At 40.4% G+C, this 10851-nt stretch overlaps 1 protein-coding gene across 1 annotated transcript in view; it reads left to right on the forward strand.

Moving 5' to 3' along the window:
• Window positions 1-2468: 2468 nt before the first annotated feature.
• Window positions 2469-10851, forward strand: part of STK17A (serine/threonine kinase 17a) — a 16940-nt gene continuing 8557 nt past the window's right edge. Inside the window, exon 1 of the mRNA XM_008586210.1 lies at window positions 2469-2607. Within this exon, the coding sequence (XP_008584432.1) occupies window positions 2542-2607 (66 nt within the window). The 5' untranslated portion in view covers window positions 2469-2541. The remainder of the gene's footprint in view (window positions 2608-10851) is intronic.

The raw sequence follows: 10851 nt of genomic DNA on the forward strand, positions 1-10851 counted from the left end.
GACACTGAGGGTTGCGATCCGTTGCCGGACACGAAAAAAGACAAAAAAAAAAATAAAGTCACACCACAGGCAGCAGAGCCAGGATTCAGTCCAGGAGTGTGTGGTTCCACAGCCTCTGCGCAGCTTCAGTCTGCCTGGGAGGTTAGGGAGGGCTTCTCGTAGAAGGAGACTGAGAGCCTTATGTGCTCTCCCATCATTGCCTTCCTGAGGATTTTCTGGATTGTTTTGCCCTTGTTCTCTCTGACTTCTCTTCTGCCTCAACTCCTGCTAGTCCTTCTGCAACCTCACACCCTACATTCTAGGCACACTCTTTTCCCCAGCATTTCATTGTCTTCTTGCTTGCCTTGTTTATGGCCATCGTTGCCTTGGGTCACCTATAAAGGTGGCTTTTTAAAAGATTTCTTTTTCTTTCTCTCTCCCTCTGTCTCTCCCTCTGTCTCTCTTTCCTCTCCCTGTCCCTCTCCCTCTCTCTCCCTCTCTCTCTCTCTCTCTCCCCCCCTCTCCCTCTCTCTCTCTCTCTCCCTCCCCCCCCCTCCCTCTCTCTCTCTTTCTCTCTCTCTCTCTCTCTCTCTCCCTCCCTCCCTCTCTCTCCTCATGTACTTTGCTATTTTCTAGCTGTTTGTAGCCAGAGGGCAAGTTTTGTGCCATTTGGCTGGAGGGGGCAGTCGCTCTTTTATGAGTGTTTTTCAGACCTGCCCTCACACATGTTCACTGTGCCAGGAATGTGCTCTTATCATTTCATCTGTGGACTCCTAGTCGTCCTTCAAGGCTCAGAATAAATGTCATCTTTCTAAAATCTTTTTTCCCTTCCTTTCCCATTAATTACTCAATTGCTAAGTTATCAAATCACTTGATATAATTTCACATATATACATTATGCACTAATATTTGTTCTTAAAATTATCTTTTATTTTTTTTCTCCCCTCCAGTGTTTGGAGGCTGAGACACACTTATTTTTAATTTATCTTATTTGTAATAGGACATAGCACAGGGCCTAACACATTTGACTGATGTTCGTTTAATTTGAATAGTGAGAGAGTAAAGATCCAAACTGGGCCTCTAAGCAGGGTTTAAATGGTAGTTTAGGTAGGGAAAGGGGTGTGTGGTATCTGAGGTTGGAAGCTACAAGATAGCCAAGGTTCAGGTAGCCAGAGAAACTCAGGTACTCTTAGCCTCTAAACATCAGTTATGTGTCTCTGGATAATATTGGTCAAAAGATACTGAAGTTCTTAATACATTTTATAAAAATTTTTTTTGTTAATTATTTTGTTAAAAGTTCTTGAATTAATTATTTTGTAAAATATTTTTGGTAAAATGTTATATAAACTAACTTAGTTTCTGGGTAATTTAAAAGTACTAGAAAATAAGCACTGCCAGAGTAAGATCCCATAATATAGTTGTGGGAATCTTGCTATAGTTAAGGGCAGGCACAGCAAAACTCTTTCAGTCCTTGTCGAGCTCCTACGTGAAGGAGGTGCTTTGTGTGAAATAATTGTTGATATTCTTATGTTTTCTGTTACCATATATGACAATGCTTTTAACATCTCAGATTGTGGGCCGGCCCGTGGCTCACTCGGGAGAGTGCGGTGCTGATAACACCAAGGCCCCGGGTTCGGATCCCACATAGGGATGGCCGGTTCGCTCACTGGCTGAGCGTGGTGCTGACGACACCAAGTCAAGGGTTAAGATCCCCTTACCGGTCATCTTTTTAAAAAAAAAAAAAAAAAAAATCTCAGATTGTTCTTTAGTTAATATGACCATTATTTTAATTAGTGGGCAAAGCTTACATTTAAGCAGGATAAAGTTATGTAATTGCACATTGTACCAAGAGGAATGTAGTCTTACTGATCCCTCAAACCTAGCTTTTAAAACTTCTTATAATAGTCTGCATTTGAAGTACATCCTTGAAATTTTTCAGAAAACTGTACTTTGCAGTATATTTTGTGCTTATGTGAATTACTTCACTTGTTGAGAAAACAGAGAGGAAACCCTTAGTTAGGTCGAGAATACTTAAACATTATAGTGGAAAGGACTAATAATAAATTGCTTTTAAATTTTACATAAAGAAATCCTTGTATTTCTGAAAACTGACCTCTGTTGAATTTTATTTCAGATGTTAGTAATGAGCTGAGGGACTTAGATGACAGTAAATTGTGATTAAGAAACTTTTTCAGCCAAAATGCAATTGTTTCAGTTGAGAAACATAGTTCTGAGTGTTACTGGCAAATTGTGGCCTGCGTGTGCAGAGGGCCTTGTGACTGTCATGACATCATGGTATATCTCTAGCTGCTTTGGACTGAGTTGCCTCAGCTCATAGTGAATTTTGCTTCAGGTCATCAAATCCATGTTAACGGTGTACAGTACTGCCAGACTGTAATTAGTTTATTCTTAGTTTTGTTGGTAAGTGTTCACCATTTCCTTTCTTATGAGTTATATGCTACTTTAATTTTGTCTTTCTCTAGTGCTGCTGGGGGTGAAATCTTTGACCAGTGTGTTGCAGACAGAGAAGAAGCCTTTAAAGAAAAAGATGTTCAAAGACTCATGCGACAGATTTTAGAAGGTGTTCACTTTTTACACACTCATAATGTAGTTCATCTTGATTTGAAGGTAAGATCTGAATTATAGAATCGAGATTGCTAAAAATGACACTCCAGATGTAAACTACTTAACAGTGATTTATTCAAACATGTATGAAGTTTGTGTGTTTTATTAGGTAACAAGGATATTAGAATTGAGTCTTGACTCTTACCCTCTAGCCAGTGTGTTTTAGAAAGATAAGTAATATTACATATTACTGGGAAAAAAAAGGAACTCAGAATATTGCTGGGGTAGGTGAAGTCTTCCTGGTGGAAACAGTGCTTGAGCTAGACCTTTTAAAAAAGTTGGGATTTAGATAAGTAGAGAAGAATAGGATGAAATTACCTCTCAAGAGTTAAGGAATACTTGTGATATGTGTGGGAAAAAATAAATGGAATAGTTTCACTGGACTTGAGACATCAGTGAGGAGACATTGTAAGTTGAGAAAAGGCCAGATTCCAGGCGTTTTGAAAATGTCATGAAGCGGTAGATTTTTGAGCAGGAGTATTTGAAAACTGTTTTGGAGAATTAGGCAAGCAGCAGGAAAGAGCCAGTCTCTGTCCTCAGCTCTTTCAGAAGTCCTGAGGCTCACCCTGATTAGACCAGTGTAGATCTAAATAAAATAAATGAGAGAATTGAAAGAGATTGGAGTCAAGTAGATTTCTAATTTAAAATTGTCAAAGAAAGAAGGGGAGGAGGGAAGAAAGAAAAACAAAGGACAATATATCAGTTATGATCTTTTCAAGTGATGAAAACGCCAGCTGAAACGAGGGAAAGCAAAGAAGGAAATGTTATTGGTTGATAAATCCAGGGATAATTCTAGCTTCAGTTACGACAGTAGTCAGGGCTCAAGAACTGTTGCCAGTGCTCAGTTTTTCTCTAGCATTTAGCTCTGCCTTATCTCAAGATGGCAGTGAGATGGTGGTCAATGTAGGTGCTGCCACGTTAGCCTCACAACTCTGCAGAGACTTAGCAGGAAAGAGCCCTTGGTCTCTGTTCAGGCCTCTTTGAGAAGTCCTGAGGCTCACTCTGATTAGACCAGCTTAGATCAACTTGGAACTAATACGTGTGCTAGGGGGTGCAGAGCTTTGACTGGCCAGGCCAGTGTCATTGATATCAGATGTTTCAACCCTGGAAGGCTAAACTCCCCCCCCGAGTCCCAACTTTTACATGGACTGAGAGTGAGAAAGAGACAGATTCTCAAGTCGATTCTGAAAGAATAGAGAATGGGTGCTTAGGAGGCAAATGGTAAATGCCCACTGTGAGTATTCTTAGTATATTCCTTCAGGCATCTGTAGTAGAAAAGTTTAAGATCCTTTTTGATTTCTGATGATTATTTGCATATCAAGTCTAGGCGTGGGTGTAGGAAAATGTAACAATCCTCAAACATTGAACATTCCACAGTGACTCTAGTTCCTAGTGTTTATGTCACTTATAAAGGTAGCCTTATCAGCCAGAGGAATTGGGGTTAGGAAGGAAGGTAGCCTGAGAAAACTGCAGCCTCTGGACCCCAAAAAAGGCTTTCCCATGCTGAACTGCAGCCTCATCTCACTGCGTATCACCTACTGATCTGCATTGGCCTCTGCTGTAGTGTGACTCGAGCAGCAAGTAGATTTTTTATGGCAGTGGATCTCCAACTCTGATGTGCATTGAATCACCTAGAAGGGTTTCTTAAAACAAATTGCTAAGCCCCAACCCTAGAGTTTCTGATTTGGTGTAGGGCCAAGTGATGCGGATACTTTGGGTTCAGGGGCCACTTTGAGAACTACTGCTGTATGGCATGTATACCATAATACCTTATATATACATCATACTGTATAAATAGCAGTGCTTAATTATTATTGTGTGAATGAGCACTCTCAAGGAAGAGTGTACAGTGTGTGTATTCTGGAGCTTGACTACTAAAGCAAACTTGATAATGTCCCATTTGAAATCAGGGGGAAGGGTAATAGAGATTCCTTTAAACACTAGTTTCCTGCTGAAATACACAATGGAAAGAAAAGTTTGGAAACTTTCTTGATCTTTTCTGAAAGGTACCAATTTAAATTCATTTTGTAAACAGTTATCTTTTCTCAAATTTAATTAACTCATTTTTTAGTACTGTGGCTAAAATGGACACTGGTGACACAACAGCCGCATGGTAGTTACAGTGGCATTTTTTTGAAGGCAGATGTGGATGTGTGTGCACCCAGATGTAGTCCAGGATGTTAATTGTTAAGTGGCCTAATGTTAATACTGAAGATTACCTGGTTAAAACCCTTTATAGCATGGGTAGGGGAACAGGGGCTTTGCTTTTTTCCCCTTTAGTCTATCATATGCATAAGATGTTCAGAGGTCCTTGCTGCAAGAAATTTCCACCTATATTTCCCTCGGGGATGGACCAGGAAGAGATGGTTTCCACAGTTTAGACTTCAGTGGTCTCATCCTTTAAGAAGCCTCATTTAGTATTAGCCATGCATGAGAATTTCCAAAAGAAATTTGCTGTAGCATTTTTCATGTTTGGCTTTATACTCTTAACTTTGTGAAATCATATATATATATATATATATATATATATATATATATATTTCATTATGTGTTACTAGTTTTATGACATAAAAAAGACTTTTAGGAACAGAACTCCAATTTAAGTAACATTGCACCTGTAGGAAATGAGCTTTCAGTTTATGACAGCTCAGTTAATGACCATTATTCGAGAACTAATTAACTAGCAAGTCAGACAGGTTGCTAACACCATGTATCATGGATCTTTGATGTTACTTGAAAGCAGTCAAAGGTGAATATTAAGTTCTTGAATACCAGGTTTAAATGTATTTACACAAGGAAATTAGATCCCTTTCTCCCCAATGCATTCAGTATAAATCATAGTTCTTTATCTCCAATGCACTTGGTGTAGAATTCTCTCCAGATTTAATAGAAGCCTTGATGACGATGATGGGCCTTTGATGTTGGAAACTGGACTCTCTGTGTTTCCTAGATCCAGCGGAACTAGAGGACGGGGGGTCTGACGGGTTCGCAGCCTTTCTTTTGCTCTCACCCTCCTCTTAGGTCCAATCAGACGTGTCTCCACGTGAGCTGCTGGAGTGCGGGCAGGACCGATGGCTATGAAAAGGTCATTTCCAATTGACCTCTCGAGAGTCCCCTGTCGTGTACCTTTGACAACCATCTGTGCAGTGAGAGTTGATGCTTATTATGTCCGCTCCCTGTCACTAGAAGAGCCCGAAAGACTAAGCTATAAAAAAAGATTATTTTCCCACACTGCTTCAAAGCTAAACATATTTTTTTATGTTTTCATTCTGTGAAAGTTGATAATCCAAATATATATGGTAACTTGGAGTTAGTAAGCTATTTAGTCTCCACTCTGGTTAAAATGGGAAATTCCTGTCCCAGAGACAGAACTTAGTTAGAAATTAGAATAACTATTGTAGTTGCCCCTGTAATAGAGAGCCCCTGTAATAGAGATAATTGATACTATGGGAAATACACTATTTGGCTTCAGTGAAGACCCCAAATGATCATTTGCCAAAAGATTGGTTCACTGAGGACTCTTAGCCAAATAAATTGACCATGGAAAATTCTTTGCAGACTAGCAGATACAGATTTAGAAATCACAAAAGTGTATGTAAGTCCACAAATATAGAAAAGACACACTGTGATTAAGGAAAAGCCCATTCATTTAACATGTAAAATGTTGCAGTACTGACAGATCTAAGAAACAACTCTAGTAAGTGAGAACAAACCTAACTAAAAGTCCCAAGTAGTCTCAGTAATTTGGCAAATTAGTCATTCTGTATAGTGGCCTGGTTTTTTCTTTAGCCAGAAGAAGGACTGACGGAGAAATCCAGTCTTAAAACCCAATGCTCTTTGCCTTCAAATGGTCTTCTATTGGTTTGGTCTTTCATTAATGTTCGTGTAGGTATCATATCATTAACTTGTCCACGCTGTTATGTGCATGGTTAAAAGTGGACTAGAAGTTGGGACTGTCCCATTTGAGGTTTAAATTGAATCACTGATAGATTAAGCATCAGTATATATTACTTGAAAGCTAGGATAGGATGACATAAAAATACTTCTGAACAGTTTATTAAATTAATTTAGACAGGATTATTAGCTTATTTCTTTACTCTAACCAGGGTTTTAATAAAAATTTAATTCACTAGAACTTTCATTGCCTGATAAAAATGTTCCTTAAAACCATGTCCATGATACTTTAAGCCTTATTGAGCAGGTCAACCTCAACTTTACAATGGTCTTAGCCACTAAATCTTATCCAGTGGTGATTGTTTAGCAAATGTTCAATGGATTGTGTACAGAGATGAAGATACCAAAATAAAGAATAAGATTCTCCGAGGAGCAGGGAAATAAGACTGTAGAAAGACCTTCCTGTAGCCATTGTCTGTCTGAGGACCATCTGCACAATTCCTGTTCTATTCTACTGTCATTACCTCTCTGTTGACTGACATTTCTTCTTTCTCTCCCTTTCTACTGGGGATTCATGCATTTTAAATAGAATTAGGTATTGTATGTCACAACTTTTTTATCATGACCTGAATTCCCTAGAAAAAGGAGGTTTTACTAAATAGTAAATGGTTAGGTACTTATCTTTGTTTTTGACACATATATTTGTGCTTTTTGGAAGTAGGTATGTTTCCCCATCAGAGAACTGACAGAGATTATAGTCCTGTAACTGTACTTAATTTTATTTAGAGGAGTAAAGTCTATTTTTAAAAATAGCTATGGTCAAAATACAGCACAGTTAGTAGAGGCCACATAGTAAACATTAACTGTGAAATTCCATGAAATAGCTCTGATTTTATAAGAAATGTGTTTTTTCTAACAACCTCTCTCTCTCAAATGTTTAACTTCCTTTTCAAAAAGTCTCTCACTTCGGTATATCATAGATGCATGAGACTGGGCCTAGATTTCTAATACAATAACATTTTAATAATTTGATCACACTAATTTAGGATTTATGACATTACCACCAAACCAATTAGCTTTTGCATGATAACTAATGAAAACATTTTGCAGGGAATGTAAAGTGTAAACACATGTAAGGGAAAAACATTTACTATTTTAAGGAAACAAATGATATTTAAAAACATTCCCAGAGGGCCCGCCCGTGGCTCACTCAGGAGAGTGCGGTGCTGATAACACCAAGGCCCCGGGTTCGGATCCCATATAGGGATGGCCGGTTCGCTCACTGGCTGAGCGTGGTGCTGACAACACCAAGTCAAGGGTTAAGATCCCCTTACCGGTCATCTTTAAAAAAAAAAAAAAAAAAAAAACATTCCCAGACTGTGCATACTAATCACAAATGAGTCTGAAGATTTGGTGAATACTTCCCTTTAGCAATATTCCACTTGTCATTTTGTATGTAGTAGAAGGGGCAAAACATGTTCAATGATAAATGTATATCATTGAGCTGAAGTCCTCCCATTGAATTTGCCTGGATGATTGGCATTTTATTGTACCATAGTATTTTGTTAATGTGCTAAAACTAAAATTGCCTTGAATAGTCTGGGGACTCATAATCATGGTGTTACGTTTTTCCCGAAGTAGTAGTTAGAAATTAATAAAGAAAATGTGGCCTGCCTTCTGCCATTTACCCCACAATAAGCCCTGTGATTCTTGTCTCCCTCCCCCCATTTCTTCTCCAATCTCATTTTCCTCTCCAGTCTCACCACTTATAACTCTTCTGCCTTGCACTCTTCTCCACCTACACAGGACTTCTTGCAGATCCTCCCTGGTAATAAGCCCTGTGATTCTTGTCTCCCTCCCCCCATTTCTTCTCCAATCTCATTTTCCTCTCCAGTCTCACCACTTCTAACTCTTCTGCCTTGCACTCTTCTCCACCTACACAGGACTTCTTGCAGATCCTCCCTGGTAGCTTGTCCCAGCTTCAGGGCCTTTGACTTGCTCTTCCTTCTGTCTAGAATGCTCCCTGCCCACCCCATCCCCAAGATACTGTGCCACGGCTGGCAGCCGGCTGGCTGCTTCTTAACATTGTCCTCTCTTCCCTCAAATGTGCCTTCTCTGACTCTCACTCGAAGAAAGTGTGCACATCCCCGGCATGTGTCCTCTTCCCCACACTGCCTGAGGTTGTGTTATTTATTTGCACCTATTTGTCCCAGTTAGAATGTAGGCTCCAAAAGAGGGAACACGTCTTGTTTTCTGTGGTTCCCTGGGGCATAGCTCAGTAGGCCATTCAACTTTTGTTAAATAAATGATGAGGTCCTTTTCTCCTTCACCGTCTTCTTTCCTGTCTCCTCTGTAATTTTCCAAGGCAGGGTTAATCCCTCTTATTTATTGCCTGAGCACTTTGTATGTACTGCTGCCGTAGCACAGTGCACAGCAGAGTGAGTTGAGCCCGATAGGTTCGTCTGCTTTCTGATTATGAACTTTCTGACATGAAGGACTTTTTATTACTAGTTTTTATAGTACCACCATTCCTGATACAAAATAGACACTATTTCAGTTTTTTAAAATAGTTTTGTCTCTTCTGTTCATTCACCCAGCAAATATGTGTGCTGATCACTGGTGACAGCACAGTGATGAGTACTGTGGCTCCTGTCCTCATGAAGCTGCAGATTCTTCTCTTTCTCTGTTCCTGAATTCAGACTTTGATAAAGCCACAAGCATTTTCATAATATAAAAGGGTAGGATGTATGGTTGTGTAGAAGTAAGACCCTTTTAAAGGGAGGGACCATTTATGCCTCGATTTCCTTTTACATATTGCCGTCCTTCACACTGTTGAAAATCATTGTAGTCTGCTTCCCTGTCACCCTTGTCTTCCAAGTTGATACTAGAAAGATGTCCTAGGTGGAGGGAATACCATATACAAAGACAGTTATGTGAGAGGAACCATGGCAAGCAGGAGAGACTGGAGAACGTCCTGTGAGATTCAGGTCCACTGAGCCGAAGGGAGCGTGGCATGCGATGAGTCTGGAGTGCAGGGCAGCAGCTAGACCTGGCGGGGTTTTGAATACTACATCAAGGAGTTTGGAGGTTAGCCAAGAGCAGTGGGAAACTATGCAGGGTTTAGGTAAGGGGATAACAGGTCAGATTTATATACAGTTGTCCCTCGGTATTTGTTCCAGGACCCCCTGCAGATACCAAAATCTATGGATGCTCAAGTCAATGATTATAAAATGGCATAATATTTGCATGTAATCTCCTTACGTCCTCCCGTGTACTGTAAATCACCTCTGGGTTACATATGGTACTTCATACAGTGTAAATGCTAGGTAAATAGTTGTTATATTTTATTGTTTAGGGAATAATGACAAGGAAAAAAGTTTGTACGTTTTCACTGCAGACGCAATTTTTTTTTTCTGAATATTTTTGATCTGCAGTTGGTCGAATCAACAGATGCAGAATCCATGGGTACAGAGGACCAACTATAGTACAAAAGATCCTTCTGGTTGCAATGTGGGCAAAATAGATCCTAGCAAACCATTTAAGAGGCCATTGCAATTGAACAAGAAATGGTGGTAGCTTTTATTAGTTTTCTGTAGGTGGAGAGAAGTAGACAAAGTCTAGAAGTGCTTAGAATTTAGGATTTAAAATCAACAGGATATGGTGAGATGGTAGCTAAGTGAAGGAGCGTGGGCAGACAAAGGAATGTCGACTGTGGTTCTGTGTTCCCTCCTGTCTGGGTGGATGGCCATAGCGTTCGCTGAGATGCCTGTGACTGACGTGTGGAGAATCTGACTTGGCAGGAAAATATGATTCTAGTTTGGGTCACGTTGAATTTGAGGTGCCTTTGAGAAATCAAAGGGGAGATATGAGGTAAGCAATTGGTTGAAGAGGTCTGAAAGGTAAAATTTTGTGAGTCATAACTTACCGGTGATAATTAAGCCTTGGGTGCGGACAGATTGTACAAAGTGAGAGTGTGGAGTGGGAAGAGGAAAGGGCACCAGGACCACCCTCTGAGAGACCCAGCATCCAGTGCACCGCCTCAGGGACGGCAGGCCATAAAAGGAGGGAAGCAGCAGCCAGAGAGGGAGCGGGAAAGCCAGGACAGGGTTTTGTCATTAAAGCCGAGAGACAAAGAGTATTTAAACAAAAATGAGCAACCGTGTAAAATACTGCTAAGACAGTGGTCCAGAAGAAAGCGTTGAAGTATCATTGGGTTCTGTGACTTACAGTGGAAGTGCGGTGGGGGGACTGAGGACGAGTGGAAGGGGAGGACGGAAGTGGAAGGGGAGGACGGAAGTGAGGTGGGGGGGCTGAGGACGAGTGGAAGGGGGGGGAGGGAAGTGCGGTGGGGGG

The sequence above is a fragment of the Galeopterus variegatus genome, unplaced genomic scaffold (genome assembly GCF_000696425.1).
Source record: "Galeopterus variegatus unplaced genomic scaffold, G_variegatus-3.0.2 Scaffold3879, whole genome shotgun sequence".
Classification (NCBI taxonomy): domain Eukaryota; kingdom Metazoa; phylum Chordata; class Mammalia; order Dermoptera; family Cynocephalidae; genus Galeopterus; species Galeopterus variegatus.